This window comes from Melanotaenia boesemani, chromosome 10 (assembly GCF_017639745.1).
Source record: "Melanotaenia boesemani isolate fMelBoe1 chromosome 10, fMelBoe1.pri, whole genome shotgun sequence".
Taxonomy (NCBI): domain Eukaryota; kingdom Metazoa; phylum Chordata; class Actinopteri; order Atheriniformes; family Melanotaeniidae; genus Melanotaenia; species Melanotaenia boesemani.
Window position 1 is genome coordinate 24,133,838 of NC_055691.1, and position 18,136 is coordinate 24,151,973.

At 37.6% G+C, this 18,136-nt stretch overlaps 2 protein-coding genes across 3 annotated transcripts; both read left to right on the plus strand.

Moving 5' to 3' along the window:
- The first annotated feature begins 133 nt into the window (after nt 1-133).
- gnb5a (guanine nucleotide binding protein (G protein), beta 5a) lies at nt 134-4,735 on the plus strand. Its single transcript, XM_041998250.1, has 11 exons — nt 134-367; nt 869-1,005; nt 1,134-1,175; nt 1,829-1,905; nt 2,010-2,142; nt 2,479-2,622; nt 2,709-2,800; nt 2,996-3,044; nt 3,177-3,273; nt 3,423-3,589; nt 3,680-4,735. The coding sequence occupies exons 1-11, from the start codon at nt 232-234 to the stop codon at nt 3,689-3,691; spliced, it is 1,086 nt and encodes a 361-aa protein (XP_041854184.1). The 5' UTR covers nt 134-231; the 3' UTR covers nt 3,692-4,735.
- Nucleotides 4,736-5,026: 291 nt separating this feature from the next.
- On the plus strand, nt 5,027-17,587 carry ap4e1 (adaptor related protein complex 4 subunit epsilon 1). Of its 2 annotated transcripts, none has more exons than XM_041998014.1 (21): nt 5,027-5,365; nt 6,537-6,608; nt 6,708-6,831; nt 7,166-7,239; nt 7,899-8,020; nt 8,137-8,296; nt 8,372-8,538; nt 8,639-8,712; nt 8,789-8,911; nt 9,000-9,109; nt 9,195-9,334; nt 11,914-12,026; nt 12,143-12,261; nt 13,239-13,541; nt 14,075-14,186; nt 14,265-14,403; nt 14,496-14,751; nt 15,211-15,759; nt 15,852-16,042; nt 16,114-16,274; nt 17,038-17,587. In XM_041998014.1, the coding sequence occupies exons 1-21, from the start codon at nt 5,225-5,227 to the stop codon at nt 17,196-17,198; spliced, it is 3,411 nt and encodes a 1,136-aa protein (XP_041853948.1). In that variant the 5' UTR covers nt 5,027-5,224; the 3' UTR covers nt 17,199-17,587. The 2 variants fall into 2 exon arrangements, with proteins under 2 accessions (XP_041853948.1, XP_041853949.1); XM_041998015.1 differs by having other exon boundaries at nt 14,496-14,742.
- The last annotated feature ends 549 nt before the right edge of the window (nt 17,588-18,136 follow it).

Consider the following 18,136-nt stretch of genomic DNA (forward strand, 5'->3'; position numbering starts at 1 on the left):
CCCCCTCCCACTCTCGACTTGTTGATGTGAAAATACATTATTTTTCTGTAGAGTAGTGAGGAAAGACACTAGTGAGGATGCATCCTGTAAGCAACATCACCGGGATACAGGATCCTCCTCCCTGGAAGCTGGAGGAGCATCTTCTCCCTGTGACGTCATGACAGCAGCATCAGCTGTTAGCAACGCTGTAAGCCTTTCTGCCGCCGATCGCTTCCTGCATAAAGGAAATATATGAGATCCCCTCTAATCCCTGAAATGGCGACACAGGAGGTACAGCTGAACGAGACTCTGGCTCATCTCAAAACGGAGTCGGAGACGCTGAAGTCGAAGCTGGAGGAGGAAAGAGCGAAGCTGCACGATGTCGAGCGTGAGTGATGAAAATGGAGAGGCCTTGATTCCCTCCTGCGTTCACACTGTAACTGGAAAAATAACATCAAATGTCTCGTTGTAACCTTTCGCTTCTCAGTCAGAGGTGGGGTATTGCAGTGCTAGTGGGGTGGGAATCTGTGATAGCGTTCAGATTATTGATCTGATTGGTCGGATGTTTCCAATGTGAAGTAAAGCTGCTTGTTTGCTTCCCCATTTCGCAGCCCGATGCTTCCACCATAATTTCTTCTCTGTGGTGGTCTTGTCCACCTCAGGGATGCCTTAGCAATATTAATGGATGTAGAATAAAAATGTCTAAAGGCTTAAAAAAAAAAATAATAATAAAAGAAGCATATTTTAAGATGCTCATTTAGTTTAGAAGCAGATTAAGCACAAGATTAATTTGATTTAGCAGTGGCTTACTGTAGTTTAATCCTTATTTCTACTAGAAATATTATTAAATGGTGTACAACAGAAGGATTAATGTGATATGTGTATGCAGTGCATCAGGTAGCAGAAAAGGTGGAAGGGCTGGGTCAGTTTGTCATGAAGACCCGCAGAACTCTGAAAGGACATGGAAACAAAGTCTTGTGCATGGACTGGTGTAAGGACAAGAGGAGAATCGTCAGCTCCTCACAGGTCACTAATTTCCTACCCTGCTATGCTTTTAAAGTCTTGTTTTTCTACCTGGTATCTCATGGTTAAGGGTTTTTGTTAAACGGATGAATATATTCTATATTTTTTAATTGTGTCATCTCTACATGCAGGATGGGAAAGTGATTGTGTGGGATGCTTTCACTACCAACAAGGTAATTCATTTATTTCCATTTAATTTTTTTTTTTATAAAATCATGCCATTGTGAAATCTTGAACTAGATTTTATGTTTTTGATGGCATGTGTACATTTTAACCAATAGATTAATGATCTGACATAGGCCAAGGGGTCCTTGATTCAGGGCCTCTATTTGTCATTTTAACTTCCAGGTAGAAATAATGAAAAAAAAAAACCAGTAAATCTCTATAGAAAAAAAAATAAAAACACCTTTAAAGACTAAATATTTCCCAGACAAATGTACAAGGCCACAAAAACAAACACAAATAGTCACTTCTTTGTCTCTTTCAGTCCAAGAATGTTTCGGGATGTTGAGCTCTTTTACAAATCTGTTCCCCTTGGCTCACACATTCTTACTATATCTTCCTATAAGCTTGTTTTAAGCTTGCATTTTAGCTCAGTTTGAACTGAGGATTTCACACTTCACATTAACATGTGGAGGTGAGAGAAATTAAATAGAAAATTGTCCATAACACTGTCCAAAAATATCTACTTTTAAAGCTTTCACTTGTGAATGTAGGACAAACTTCAACATGTTTTGTTTCCATCATCTCAAAGCTCTCTGTTCTGTTTTAATTATGCCTAATGAATTCTCAGGCCCATGCTGCTTTGTTTTACAATGTTTTTCAGGAGCATGCTGTGACAATGCCTTGCACCTGGGTGATGGCCTGTGCCTATGCCCCCTCTGGCTGTGCTGTAGCTTGTGGGTGAGTAAATTTCTATCAATGATGCTCCAAATCTGATGTGTGATCTTATTATTCTTTTATTTCTTGCTTTGTTTTTCTTTATTATGGTTTGTTTTCTGTCACAGGGGCCTGGACAATAAGTGCTCAGTGTATCCACTCTCCCTTGACAAAAATGAGAACCTGGCTGCAAAGAAGAAGTCTGTGGCCATGCACACAAATTATCTGTCTGCCTGTAGCTTCACCAACTCAGACATGCAGGTAAGAATATCCAGCAAATAGAAAAACTAAAAACCTGCAAACAGCCATAAGAATATTTTTTCTGTTTTACTTAGAATAAAGCTGCATCAGCTGCTCTTCTTCTCCACCATTATTAATGAGAAATCACTGCCCTCCTTTGTCCAATTACAAGAGCCTCCTTACTTTATTAATAATTCACAACAGCTTCACTTCTGGTGTGATGTACTGATCACATGATGTTTCATGCAGCAAAGATATGTGATTTATGGCAACACGTAAAAGTAAATGTATTTATTTATTTATTTTAACTTGAGAGCAGCCGTGATACTTCCTCTTCCTTGTCTACTCTGGTTAAAGATCCTGACATCCAGTGGGGATGGAACATGTGCATTATGGGATGTTGAGAGTGGACAGCTGTTGCAGAGTTTCCATGGGCATGCAGCAGATGTGCTCTGCCTGGACTTGGCCCCATCTGAGACTGGAAACACATTTGTTTCAGGGGTGAGGACACTCTTTACACAGCTTTCCTTAGATCCAGTAAACTTTGAATATGTGGTCACTGTCTGGATGCTTTATTGTCGTGGCAGGGCTGCGATAAGAAGGCTAATGTGTGGGATATGCGCTCAGGGCAGTGTATTCAGTCCTTTGAAACTCATGAATCTGACATTAATAGTGTGCGGTAAGTTGCTGTTTCAGAGTGACTCCAGCTTTTATTTTTCATCTAAATGTGGAATTGAATGTTTTTATTGATGAATCATTCTTTAAAGAAATGTGTTTTTTTTTTTATCCTATAACAGAGAATTATTAAAGCGACATTGTAAGTGAGAGAACAGGACTTTGTTCTTGACTGTGTCTGCTTATTTTTTTTAAATAGATACTATCCCAGTGGAGATGCTTTTGCATCTGGTTCAGATGATGCTACAGTAAGTACTGCAATACTACTTTTTTAAATCTTAAACTGCTTCATAGCAACATAACACCTCACAATGTTATGTTAGAAACATTTTCAAATTACATTAAATTGAACAAAAATCTCTGAAACTCTTTTATTACAGTGCCGCCTGTATGACTTAAGAGCAGACAGAGAAGTGGCTATTTATTCCAAAGAGAGCATTATATTTGGAGTCTCTAGTGTTGATTTCTCCCTCAGTGGTAAGTTGTGTGTAGTTTCTCTTTCCACAGTTATTATGAATATTAAGATGCATAAGTATCCAGCTCTTCTTGAGCTCATACATGTTGTTTATAGAAAATGCTGAAAACAACAACATTCATGCATGTTTGGTTTCTTCTGTTTTATCCAGGCCGGCTTCTGTTTGGTGGCTACAATGACTATACCATAAACGTCTGGGATGTTCTCAAAGGAACACGAGTCTCTATTTTGTTTGGACACGAGAACCGTGTCAGCACACTGCGTGTTTCCCCGGATGGGACAGCCTTCTGCACAGGATCCTGGGACCACACTCTTCGGGTACAAGATATTTGCTGTATCTGTCTGCTCTGACAAGTTTGCAAGCTTGCAGCTAGCCCTCTTTTAATATCTACTGTTTCTTTTTTCCAGATCTGGGCCTAAGCATCAAGACACAAAGAATTAGTAAATAGTTGACAGACCTTTTGAAGGCACACTGATGTTTCTGTTTGCTAGAGTACAATCACAAAGATAGAGACTCAGTTTTGGTTGTACATAGGGTATATTAATAGCATTGTATATAATCCAGTCTCCTGGTCAGGGTAGATCTACATAATTCAAAGAGTAATTTAACCAAATGACATGCTTGTATTACAGTAGGACTTAAAAAAATGCACAGAGGTACTTATGGTTACAACTTATGGTGTAAAAGCATATTGCAGAAAATATCCATGATAGTGATTTGCATTGGCCTAGGGTAGAAGTGACACAATAAAGTGATGTATTGTATACGCCCACATACAGGACGATATTTGTTTATGAATTTATTTTTTACTTGTTTGTGATGATGAAAAATCCGGTCTGAGGGGAAAAACTAAATAAATAAGAATAAATCTGACCGATTAGACAAAAAGGAGGAGGGGTGTTTGTAGTAATAATAGTGAAGGTGATTAGAGTGACTTGTAAAAATTGATATTATTCACTTTATAACTAATTTAAAATAGATGTTATAAAAGGAGGGAGTGTTGGGTTAAAACACTATGAATAAAACAAAAAAATTTAAGTTTGTTAAAGATTAAAAAAAAAAAGAAGAAGAAAATGCTATGTGTACCCAATAAAGATTTTTTTGATTCTTAACAACTCAAATGCCAATATTATACTAAAGCAAAGAAAGCACATTTACAAGTTAACTTTTATTATGTTGATTTTTAATCTCTGTGATGGTTTACCTCTCATGTTTGCTTCCTGCTGTGGAAGTCACTTTAAGCCACTACTCAATGTGCACATTCAGTGGCTAGAGGCACCTGGATTTGTGGCTCCCCACTAGCATTCTACATACTTATTTATCAGAATGTACTCCTTCCCACGCAGTTGTCAAATGGCTGTAATTTAATTTTTGCTGTAATTATTTTATTTTAGTTTAGTGTACAGATATACAATGGACTGTTAATCAAAAACATTACGAAAATAATAAAGTTTTGAATATCACCTCCGTCTTTTCCGTTCATTGTCTTTACCATACATTTATGTTTTTTTGTTCTTTCTTAACACCTTTATTTGCAAAAAAAAAACATAACAATAACAAAGGTATAAGAGCTAAAGTTTACAGACCGAGCTTGTCAGAAATTTACAGCTCTAGGAACACATAAAGAGTCAAAAACAAGATAGCCTGAATCAAAGCAAAATATGCTTTACATTTATGTTATTGTCGATCGTTGCAACTGTTTTTTAATCAGTTTAAATAAAGTTTTTGAATACAAGCGGAAGTGACATCATGAAGATGTGTCGTTCAATCTGCTGATTCAAAATAATGGCTGACAAGCGGTGAAGTATTTGACTTGAAATAGCCTGTGAGAAATAACCTGTTAGAACTAACATGTGTCTTTGTTAGAGCGTAGTGCTGGAATGGATAGGTGATGTGATAAGTGTGTTTTGTAAGAGAGAAACCAGCTGTAAAGCGGCCTTTTAGCTGCTAAAATGAGCGATGTTGTGGAAAAGACGCTGACAGCTCTGCCGAGCCTCCTCTCGTTGGATTCCCAGCCAGGGTCAGCAAAACTGTCCTCGAGCTCTAAACTAGGACATCTAATAAGGGGAATTACTGAACTAACGTCTAAACATGTGAGTGTGTCTTTTAAAAATACGTAAAAAATAACCTATTTATCCTTTCTAATGTTAGCCTGCTAAGCTTCTCTGGGCTAACTCATAAAAGGGTATTTGTACTCTACCCACTTTCGGTCTGCCATACGTTACACTAAGAAGTTATAGACCGATTTACAGACAGCCACTAGTTTACGTTTTGCTGTTATATTTGGTAAATTAAGGGTAAGCAGAGCTGGCACAGACCTGTCCCCTGTGATGCGGTAAAGTATTTGTTTTGAACTCGGACACTCGGGATCTTAGTCACGAGCATCTTTGACTTACAAACTGTCGTGTGAAGTTAAACCTGTAAAAATTAAATCATACACCATGTTAATCACTATTAAAAAATAATCAGTAAATGATTGGGTAGATATAATTACAAACAACGCAGGCATTGTTCAAGCTGTGATCATATTGCATGTTTCATAAATGCAAAAAGCCATTCATCCTCAGGATTGGTGAATTTATCATCACAGCTACCTGCATAATATTGAGTGGGTTCTCCTTTCTTCTCCGGTGTTTAAGTCAGCACATAACCCGGAAGTCTCCTGTGCCGACCAAGATGTAATCAGCAGATTCTTTCATTCCTGAAGCTTCCCAGGCTTAGCCTTCATGGATCACGCTGATTTATTTATTTAATATTTTCCAGCACATCTGAAATATACTCAGTCAGACTGAAATCTGGAGAATTTGGAAGGAAAGTCAGCATGTTGAGATGCCCATACTTCTATCACCCTAGCACAATTTGGCCCTCATCCCTGTAACTTTTTCCTCTTTCCAGTATAAAGACCGACTAGTTAATTACTCACCTTTCACTGTTTACCTGTGGTTTAGTAGTATAGAATTATGAATGATGTACTGTTGAGCTTTTGAACCTTGGTAAGGGATCAATTCAACATTTGAAGAAAATCAGTCCTTATCTGGTACAGTTTTAAATCTTGTTTTGAAATTATGTATATAACTTTCCTCTATTTTGAAGAAGTTCTCAGAAGCACTTCTTGTTCAGATCCCGATATGTATGTAGTTCTACTGGAATTAACTTTTTTCAATCTATTGTGTTAAATGTAAGCAAGCAGAGCAAGGCAGGGCATGCAATTATTACTGTTGTAGTTAATCTTATTTGTCTTTTTCTGAATTTCTTTCTGCACAGGAAGAGGAAAAACTTATTCAGAGTGAACTGTCATCCATTAAAGAACAGGTGTCCTCTCCCAATGCTACCATGGTATTCTTCTCCTGGTTTTTCCAATTTTATCTTCAACAAGCAACCAACATATTCTTTGCTAATTTGTTCACTTCTTCTTTGTGCCATAATCCAATTTAGAGACAGATGAAAGAGCTCATGGTGAGAACAATCTACTGTGAAATGCTGGGCTACGAGGCTTCGTTCAGCTACATTCATGCCATTAAACTAGCCCAACAGGGCAATGTTCTGGAGAAAAGAGTTGGTATGTATGTGGGTTTTCTTCACTTAAAAAAAAAGAAAAAGGAAGCGTTAAAATGGGCACAAAGACTGATTAGTGGCTGATTGGTGAGAATGTAAATATGTGTCAAAAATATTTTCTTAAGTATCTGATACAAAATATTACAGATGTAAACGAAAAGCTCAATTAAAAAACATGGACAGATTTTCACCTGTTTCTAGATTCATAGGTAATTTTTTAATCTTTAATAAGTTATTGGCTTGAAAATTTGCCATTTGAAGGTGTTGATGAGAAAAACTGTTTAACTCAAGGTGCCATTTTTAATTAGTTTGTAAGTAAGTTTGTTTGTGATTCTCAGGTTACCTTGCAGTTTCGTTGTTTCTAAATGAAAGTCATGAGCTGCTTCTCCTCCTGGTAAACACGGTGTTAAAGGTAAGCTTTAGTCATTTTTACACCATCAGCCATGATTATATGGCCTTACATGTTTTTTTAATAAGTATACATTTGATAAAGAAGTAGGTGAGGCGATGTAACCTTAAATAATTTTTTGTCTTTTTTTTTTTCCCCAATTTATTCAATTTTCTTAGTATCCTTTTATTGTCAGTATGAACTCCTACTAATCATCTTCACTAACATATTGGCTGGTTCTGCCTTTTCATAAGGCTTAAAGTTCTAAAACAGGGCTACTCAATTCAGTCCTTCAAGGTCCTGGAGGTTTTCATTGTACCCCTGCTCCAACACACCTGGCTCAAATGAAATGGATCCAACAGCCTATGAAGTTCTGGACAGTGACTCATTAATTGGGTCAGCTGTGTTGGAGCAGGGAAACATTGAAAACCTGCAGGACTGCGGCCCTTGTAGGACCAAATTGAGTTGTTTGAATAGTAAATGTTAAACCCATTAAGAGGAACATTTAGAGGTATAAACACTCTGCATAAGTGTGAAAATGGTGATAGTTATATAAGTTTAATTCAGCTGTTTCAATGAAAATTTTATTTTGACATAAAAGTAAAATAATCCGAGTGAAATAATGGTGGCAGATCTAAGGATATATGAAAGAGATGTCATAATGATATGTTTTGTACTTGCAGGATCTTCAGAGTACAAACCTTATTGAAGTTTGCATGGCTCTCACAGTTGTCAGCCAGATGTTCCCCAAAGATATGATTCCTGCTATTCTTCCTCTGGTGGAGGAAAAGCTTAATCACCCCAAGTAAGAAATGAACATTGCCTTTTCAGATCTATAGTTTCTCTCTCATCATCAAGTTGGAAATGAAGACTCTGCTTCAATGTTATCATTAATGAGTATTTCTTGTTACAAACTTATAGAGAAATCATTCGGCGAAAAGCAGTCCTGGCGCTGTATAAATTTTACCTGATAGCACCAAATCAAGTTCAGCACATCCACAACAAGTTTCGGAAAGCTCTCTGTGACAAGGACCCGGGTGTGATGTCAGCTTCACTACACATCTACTTTCAGCTGATCCAGGTAATTTGTTTTCTGGAGTTTGAATAGTGATTAACGAATTTGATTTTGTGAGCCATTTTCTTTTCTTTGCTACAGGAGAATCCAGAAGGTTATAAGGACTTGACAGCAAGTTTTGTCACCATACTGAAGCAGGTGGTGGGAGGAAAGCTGCCCATGGATTTTAATTATCACAGTGTTCCTGCTCCATGGGTTCAAATGCAGCTTCTCAGAATACTCTCCTTACTCGGGAAAAATGACCAAAGGTAATAATTTCTTGCTCAGTCTTCAGATGAAATGGATGTCTACGATGCATCTATAATTTCTTTTATGTAGATTCTGTTTTTCTTCTCTGTATAATTCCAGCATGAGTGAGATCATGTATGAGGTCCTTGACGAGTCTTTACGAAGAGCAGAGATGAACCACAACATCACCTATGGTATGTCTAATAAACTGATTTGTTTAAAGTAATTTATGTTATTCCCTCATCAACTTACATCTTTCTTTATTTTCAGCTATTTTATATGAGTGTGTAAAATGTATTTACACAATTCATCCTAAATCTGACCTTTTGGAAAAAGCTGCTAAATGCATAGGCAACTTTGTTTTGTCACGGAAGATCAATCTAAAGTATTTAGGTAAGAGCCGAAGAAAATATCATTTTACTTAAATAATTTCTTTCCACTGAAAATAAAGATTTCCAATATGCATCTAATGTTCCTGCAGGCCTGAAAGCCCTCACATATGTGGTCCAGCAGGATCCGAAACTGGCCCTGCAGCATCAGATGACCATCATAGAGTGTCTTGATCACCCTGATTTCATTATCAAGCGGGAGGTGAGTCTAATGTGGGTGTAGTCTGGGTTGAAGTACCATAGACTAGAAGGTTTATGCTATTATGGGGATTTTTTTTTTGTTTTAGACACTGGAGCTGCTCTTTCGGATTACTAATGGTCAGAATGTCACAGTCATCGTTGAGAAGATGCTGGATTTTCTGCGCACCAGTGAAGATGATTACACGACCACTGATCTGGTTGGAAAGGTGGCAGAACTGGCAGAAAAATATCCTTCCATAATACTTTGTGTATGATCTACCTCTGGTGTAGCCATCTCCACATTGAGAATTCTGACAAATATACACCACAGCCATACAGTGTGTGCAGAATTATTAGGCAAATGAGTATTTTGACCACATCGTCCTCTTTATGCATGTTGTTCTACTCCAACCGGTACAGGCTTGAAAGCCTACTACCAGTTAAGCATATCAGGTGATGTGCATCTCTGTAATGAGAAGGGGTGTAGTCTAATGACATCAACACCCTATATCAGGTGTGCATAATTATTAGGCAACTTCCATTCCTTTGGCAAAATGGGTCAGAAGAGAGATTTGATGGACTCTGAAAAGTCAAAAATAGTGAGATGTCTTGCAGAGGGATGCAGCACTCTTAAAATTGCCAAGCTTTTGAGGCGTGATCATCGAACAATCAAGCGTTTCATTCAAAATAGTCAACAGGGTCGCAAAAGTGTGTTGAAAAAACAAGGCGCAAAATAACTGCCCATGAACTGAGGAAAATCAAGCGTGAAGCTGCCAAGATGCCATTGGCCACCAGTTTTGCCATATTTCAGAGCTGCAACATCACTGGAGTGCTAAGAAGCACAAGGTGTGCAATACTCAGGGACATGGCCAAGGTAAGGAAGGCTGAAAAACGACCACAACTGAACAAGACACACAAGATAAAACGTCAAGACTGGGCCAAGAAATATCATAAGACTGATTTTTCTAAGGTTTTATGGACTGATGAAATGAGAGTGAGTCTTGATGGGCCAGATGGATGGGCCCTGGCTGGATCAGTACAGGGCAGAGAGCTCCACTCCGACTCAGACGCCAGCAAGGTGGAGGTGGGATACTGGTATGGGCTGGTATCATCAAAGATGAGCTTGTGGGTTCTTTTCGGGTTGAGGATGGAGTCAAGCTCAACTCCCAGTCCTACTGCCAGTTTCTGGAAGACACCTTCTTCAAGCAGTGGTACAGGAAGAAGTCAGCATCATTCAAGAAAAACATGATTTTCATGCAGGACAATGCTCCATCACACGCATCCAAGTACTCCACTGTGTGGCTGGCCAGAAAAGGTCTAAAAGAAGAAAAAATAATGACGTGGCCTCCTTGTTCACCTGATCTTAACCCCATGGAGAACCTGTGGTCCCTCATCAGATGTGAGATCTACAGGGAGGGAAAACAGTACACCTCTCTGAACAGTGTCTGGGAGGCTGTGGTTGCTGCTGCACGCAATGTTGATCGTGAACAGATCAAGACACTGACAGAATCTATGGATGGCAGGCTTTTGAGTGTCCTCACAAAGAAAGGTGGTTATATTGGTCCCTGATTTGTTTTTGTTTTGTTTTTGAATGCCAGAAATGTATATTTGTAAATTTTGAGTTGTTATATTGGTTTCCCTGGTGAAAATTAATAAGTGAAATGGGTATATATTTGGTTTTTGTTAAGTTGCCTAATAATAATGCACAGTAATAGTCACCTGCACACACAGATATCCTCCTAAGATACTAAAACTAAAAAGAGCCCCACTCCAACTTCCAAAAACATTCAGCTTTGATGTTTATGAGTCTTTTGTGTTCATTGCAAACATAGTTGTTGTTCAATAATAAAATTAATCCTCAAAAATACAACTTGCCTAATAATTCTGCACACCCTCTAGTTATGTGTAGATTGACTGAAATAAGAGTACTTGACATTCATTTGTCATTTAATTTATTAATATGTTATAGATGTATAAGATTTTGTTGAGAATTTAACAATACAGTAGTTACTGAACTGTTTAGAGCTCAGTAGTTGCTGCTGATGATCATTTTTCTTGGTGCAAAAGATTAATGGTGAAGCATGAAGATAAAGAGCTTCTGGGCACAGATGTGTAACAAGTTCCCTGGTAGCACTGCTAAAGAGAGATCCCAGGAAAACACTAAACAGCCACAAAACCATACAGATATAATTTCTAGTTGATGTGTATTTTGCAAATGACTGCTTTGCTTTGTCCCATTTTGGTCATTTTGTGTCTCATTTTGATAGTTTTAGTGACTTTGTGGTTATTTAATTATATTTCATGTGTCTCATTTTGGCTAGTTTGTTTGTGTTTCTAGCATTTGTGTGGTTATTTTGTTCCTCGATTGTCATTTGGCATCTAATGTAGCCATTCTGTGTCTCTTTTTTTTTTCATTTAGCGTCTTATTATAGTTAGCTTTGGTCCCAATTTATGTCTAATTTTGATAGTTTTAATGGTTTTGTGTCATACTTTGGTTGCTTTGTGTCACAGTGTGGTCAGTTGGCATGCCTTTGTCGCAATTATGTTTTTGTGTGGTCATTTTTACAGTGGGTGTTTGTCTTATTTGTGTTTTTAGTCTCCGTCACTGGATCAATATTATTCTTATGGGGCAAGATGACAGTCTCTGTGATCTTTTTAGCCGTAGGGCTTATCACTCTTCAGTAAGCTGTCTAGGAATATTACTGAGTTCTAGGTTGAAGAGCAGGAACCTAATTTAAATACAAGAAATCTAATTTTAAATTACATTGTCCTGCACTTTTCATACCTTTCCCGCCCGTATTGCTTTTTTCCTATAAGCCATCATACATATGCACCAGACAATGAATGGTTCATTGAGACTATGAACACTGTGTTTTCAATTGGTGGAGACATGATGCTACCAGACATCCCCAACAGTTTCCTTAAGCTGCTTTCTGAAGGTGAGTTAACTCAGTTTATTCTGTTGTAATCCTGAGTTGTATTATTTAATTAGTAACCAGACACCATCATTGATTGTATTTTTTTTCTAATGCTTATGAATTTCTGTTTTGGCCAGGATTTGACAGTGTGGAGGAAGACTGGAAGTTGAGACTCTTTGCTGTGAATTCATATGTTTCTCTTCTGCAAGGAGAGCCCAGCAAACTGCCACAGCGCTTCCTCCAAGTCATCTGTTGGGTGAGTGTTGCCAGTAACGGAGCAAAGTAAACGAGCAAACCATTAAATTGCAGGTTTGAATAATTCTTTATAAACTGCAGGTGTAGCAAAGAGTGTTGATGCAGACTTGGTAAAAATTCCAGGGGAAATAAGGGCTAGTCCTTCAATAAACATTTACACTCAACTCTTCCACCAGTGTCAACATCTAAATTTGATGGGTTTTTTCTCTGGACATGCTTCAGCTCTCTACTAACACTGCAAAATCTTAGCTTTCAAAACCAAGACAAAAAGAAATAAACATACATTTTACTTAAAATAAGCTAAACTATTTACCAGCACAACAACAAAATGTGACCATTTAAAAAAGATAAATTTTTTCAGCCTTAAATATCCCAATAATATCTTTAAAGTAGTGACCAGACTAAGAGTAAGTACATTTGTCTCGTTACAAGGAGTATATTTATGAATTATTATAAGTTTTATGCTCATCAGCATTCATCATAAAGGTTTATAATGTTCGTATTTCTAGTTTGAAACATTAACCTACATAGAAACCAGTAATATCTTCTCAGTAATAAGTCAAAATATTTGATGATAATTAAGAATGAAAGTTCTTAATGCAAGTAAAAGGTTTTTTTCCTTGATAAAAAAAAAATTCTGACAAAAAACAAACGTGTATTGTATTTAAGATATTTCATGTTACTTAAATTTCAGTTTTTGCAGCAAATGTTTATAAAATCAAGCTTGGTACTTTTTTTTTTTTGCCAACAATCATATTTCAGTCCAGCTCTATATATATTTTGTATTTATTTTTATTTTAAAGATCCAGAACGTAAAAAGTGAGTCAAACAAGTTTGATTATAAAATTTCAATCCGTTAAAAAGGGATCTAAATTGTAAGTGTTGTATTTTTAAATCTCTCTCAGATTAAATCTTCAGCTCTACACTCCTTTAATTTGTATGTTTGCTGGAGTTTTGATCACTATCTGCTTTGTCCAGGTCCTCGGGGAATACTCTCATCTGAGGGAGGATCTTGAACCAGACATAGTCCTGAGGCTGCTGGCCAAGCTGCTGGACATGAAGAGCAGCAGCATTGAAACTAAGAGTTGGGTCCTCATGGCAATGACCAAGCTCTGTTCAGGTGGAACAGCGACCTCTGCAGCTCAGGAGGTTTCTGAAACATACAGCAGCTCCTTGGACACGATGTTGAGACAACGTGCACATGAACTGCAGTACCTCAGCCAGAACTTAGAGCTACAAGCCAGGGTGTTACCTCGAAATGACTACCCTAAGCTTGTGGAGGTAATGTGTGAATAGCTGCTGAATTGTTGTTTAAAAATACAGTGTACTTAGTTTATAATGAGCAGTCAAGGTACTCCTAAAAACCAGCCATAGAGAGATGAAACATGAAATGAACTTCTAATGTCTGTGGCATTTTTGGCAGGTTAGTGCTTGTTATTTCACCATTGTAAAAACGTGTATACACATGCTCTCAATATGACGGTGTTAATTACATTAATGACAGTAATAATCAAAACAAAAGGGATAAGTGTTTCAGTTGTAATGAGAGCAGCTGTTTTCTCATACATGGGCAAGCCTGATGGTTAGCGCTTGCTACCGAACTATTATGTTCAGATCAAAAATATTATTTTAATAAACAATAATAATTTAAAAAAAAAATCATTGTTTTAGATTAGCAACATCACATCATCATTCTTGTATGGTTAAACAAAATCTAAAAATAAACAGACACTCATGCATGACATTAGTAGGTAACGTTCCTGCCTCGCTGAAGAAGAGGTTTGAATCATGTCTGTAAACATGTCGGTTTCCAGGTGGATTCCTCGCTGTCTTTTCTGGATGGATTTGTGTCGGAAGCGTTAGCTGCAGGCGCTGCACCTTACAAGCCTCCTCATCAAAGGCAAGAGGAACTCTCTCGATCAAAAGGTAAAACTTGTTCAAACATTTTGGAAGCATGTTCAGTGCCATCATTTGGATTTGTTCTGACCTTGTTCTCCGTCTCAGCACTGAGTCTGGAGCCCTATGGCCTGTCACTGCCCATCAGCATGTCTTCCTGCAGCATTGCAGAGAGGCAGTCTCCCACACTGTTGTCCATTAGCTCTGGTTTGTCAGGCGACAGCACTGATCTCTCACACAAAGGAGGGTATGTGGACTCAGCAGGCACACAGCAGCTGGCAGAATTAAGGTTGTTTACCTTCACGAGCTCACACTGCAGAGTTACTGTTTGTGTTTCAGTTCTACAACTTTAAAGCTGGATGGTGTGAAAAGGGTGTGGGGGAGAGAGGGCTACTTGATCCAGAAAGAACCTGTAGAGGAAGCTGCCCAGGTTGAGGATCCCAGTCCACTCCAGTCTCCCAGCCATCAGGGCGACGGAGACGTCTCACACAGTAAAACTTCAACTTCCACACCAACCCCTGAGTGCGACCAAGAGAAACAGCAGCTGGCCTCCTCCCTTTTTGTCGGCCTTTCCTCCCAGAGCTCAGTGTGTCTGGTGAAGTTGCTAATCTCATTTAGAGATCTTGATTAAGTTGCGTAAATCATAAGTGCAATGCGTGATTAAATGAAAATTTGATGCTGGAAATCATTAACTGTGAAGTAACTTGAGACTCAAGACATTCAGTCTAATGAGTTCGTTCTAATTTAAATGTATAAGGTTGGAGGTTTCTGAAAGCTTCTTTTGTATTTTTATGTATTATATATTGAGTATCACTTTATTTTTGTTTCAGCTGTGTGAATCAGTTGAAGACAGGATAGAATATATTTGCATGTGTGCAATAGAATTAATCATAAATGTTTATTCATGCTCAGTCTGATATGATGTATTTAAGCTGATTAACAGTTTTATACCTATGAAGATGTAAAAAAAAACTTCCTATTTTATACAGAAAAAAGTAGTCCAACACAACAAATGTGTATATGTGCTACAACTCAAAGTTTATTTTTCTAATAGATGGGAAAATCTGAGCCAACTCCCCAGCGATTCAGAAGAAAAGCGAAAGGACCCAGCACACCCTCGACTACCAGTGAGACAACTTCCAACCAGCTCGTCTCACCTTCTACTGCTGTAGACAACCTGCTGTGTAACAACCTGCTGGACTCCAGCATCACCTCAGAGCTGGATGTTTCCTCAACTCAACTCTCTGAGGGCTTCACTACTGCTAATGGCCCCTGTGATGCAGAATTAGAGTTAACTGACAGTGACATGAAAGGAAGTGACCCTGCTGTCAAAGGAGGTGATGATCAGGAGGTAGCAGCTGACCCTGCTCCACATGAAGACCCAAACCGACATAAAGACTTGTGTCTCACCTCTCATCTTCCTGCAGAGTTGTCTGGACTTTTTCATTCAGAAATCACACCTGTATGCACCAACCAAAGCCTGGATGTTTCAGCCTGTCATGTGCACAAAGAGGATTCTTTGGTGCTTGTTGTTTTTATTGCCAACTCCACCAATTCGGCCATTCGGCAGTTACTAGTGCAAATCATATCTGAAGAACTTGAGGTAATTTATAGACCAGAAAATGGTCAGTGGAGTATCCATCTTTTTTTTTTTTTAAATAAAATATTTTCTAATGGCATTTCTCTTTTTTCCAGGTATCCTGTGTATGTGACAGTCCAGTGGAGGAGGTGAGAAGCCATGGTGTAGCAGTGTGTCACTATTCTCTAACTGTAAAAAGGCCTTCAGTTCACTTTGAACTGGTTGGGATAGTATCTTACCAGCTGCCAGCCGAGACTCCTCAGACAGTACAGTTCTCATACAAACTTCCTCTAACAAGCTTCATCAGGTGAGATAGCTTTGCTGTTTTTCTATGTTTGGACTTGATAATAAAACTAATAAAATTAACTTCCCCTGCAGACCTTTAACAGTGTCCACAGAGGAGTACGGAACATTGTGGCTGGCCTTTTCTCATGACACTAAGCAGAATCTAACGCTGATGAGTGATGACCAGCAGCCTCTTGTAGCCACTCTGAATGTCCTGAAGAAGAAACTTCTGCTTCATGTTGTGGAAATTATAGGTACGGAGAAATTTATTTCTTGACTGAAACAGTATGAGAGTGTGTTTTAATGTGAAAAAAGAGTTAAAGTAATTTGAACTCTGAAATCACTTGGGAAATTCTGCTTTGATGCCATGTTGAAAGTAATAATTTAGCAGATGGAGGACTGGCAACACATTGTTTTTCCCTTTAATACCAAGAGAACAATAAAATAAACACAATGTAAAGAGCTCAACAGTTGTCAGACTTTCATCCTATTTATCTTTTGAGGACAAATTTATTCATGCAGGTGTATAAAAAAAAACTTTTATATGACTCTTCAAGTAAAAAAAAAGATTATTTGTATAATAGATAAATAAATGTATAAATAAATGATAAAAATGTACATTTTTGTCTGTTTAACCATCCCAAACTCAATGATTTTTTTTCTTTTTAGTTCTGTCATTGTCCAAATAATTTCTTTTTTTCTTGTCTTTTTTTGTCTTGCCAAGTAGAAAACAGAGTTAAGTAAAAATTTAGTCACTTTCAATGCAGCCAACATAATATCATTTGATTATTTAATCAAAAACAGTACAAAAATTTGATGAATTTTTATCTTCATTTTAATTTTTATGCAAGCAACTTACCAAGCTAAAAAAAAAAAATAAAGTTAGGACAAGAGCTTATTTATCACAGCAACATTCGCTGCTGTTTGGAGAGACATAAAGATTTTTATTTTGAGTTACATTGCTGAAAGTTGCAGTTGTTCTTGTTGTGTGATGGACTTTTGTCATTTTTCCATCAGGTGAGGAAGGTATTGTTGCTTGCCGTCTCCTTCAAGATCAGCCGTGCCTCATGCACTGTCGTGTGCATGCTGGCATGCTGGCTGTGTGGCTGCGCTCTTCAGTTGCAGACTTACCTGACTGCCTGCTGTATCACTGTCAGAGAGCCTTACAGGAGCACTGAGCCACTGAACGGCTACATGACCAGGCCCTCAACCACTGCAGACAGAGGTACACGGAGCAGCTTGAGATTTCTGCTGCTGTGATTTCATGTCTTCATTTTCCTGTCCATACTGTTAATCTGTTTCTTTCTTTTTAAGTTATTTAGTGGGCCTTGGTTTCATTTATAAGACTTGTGTTGTTTAACTTGAATTATTTTTAGTTTTTTGCGCATCTACAAGTTATTAAAAATCATGGCAGATAAAAAAGCTCAGGACTAAAGTTAGTATGTTTTTTAAACATCATTGTCTTAAAAAGATGACAGGAATGCATAATGACTCATAAGTTGTCTGATTTTTGTGTGTTGAATAATGGTGGTTTACCTTGTATTTATACTGGTTTTTTTGTTTGTTTGTTTGTTTGTTTTTTTTACTAAATTAAAAAAAAGACACAAATTATAATGAATTAATGAATTTAAAGAACTATTTTGGCTTTAGCTAAAATCTACAAACTGTAAAAAAAAGACATGTCCTGCTTTTTGATTGTGAACTTGCGTATAAAAATCAAGTAGATTTTTTAAGTAGATTAAAGGGTTAGGCAATAAGTCAGTTTTATTGTTTTTATTTTGTTTTAGATTTGTTGGTGAAATCATATTCTGATGATGAGCAAACAAGCATGAAGGAAAGTTTAAATTGCATCTCTGATGTGACTTTTCCTTCATGTAGTATAACAATGGTTCACGACTTTCCATGTGATTACTTTTAATGTTGCATTTATATACATTTGCTCATCAGAAGTTCATCAGTTCATCAGAAGGTTTCTTCGTGTTATTATCACATTATTGCTCAACCCTGCTTTACACTTGGTGTCTCTTAAATAAATTAAATCAGAGGAATCGCTCGCAGTTTACATTTTGATTTTTTTTTTAAAGATGGTTTCCTTACTGTGGCGGAAGCATAGAAA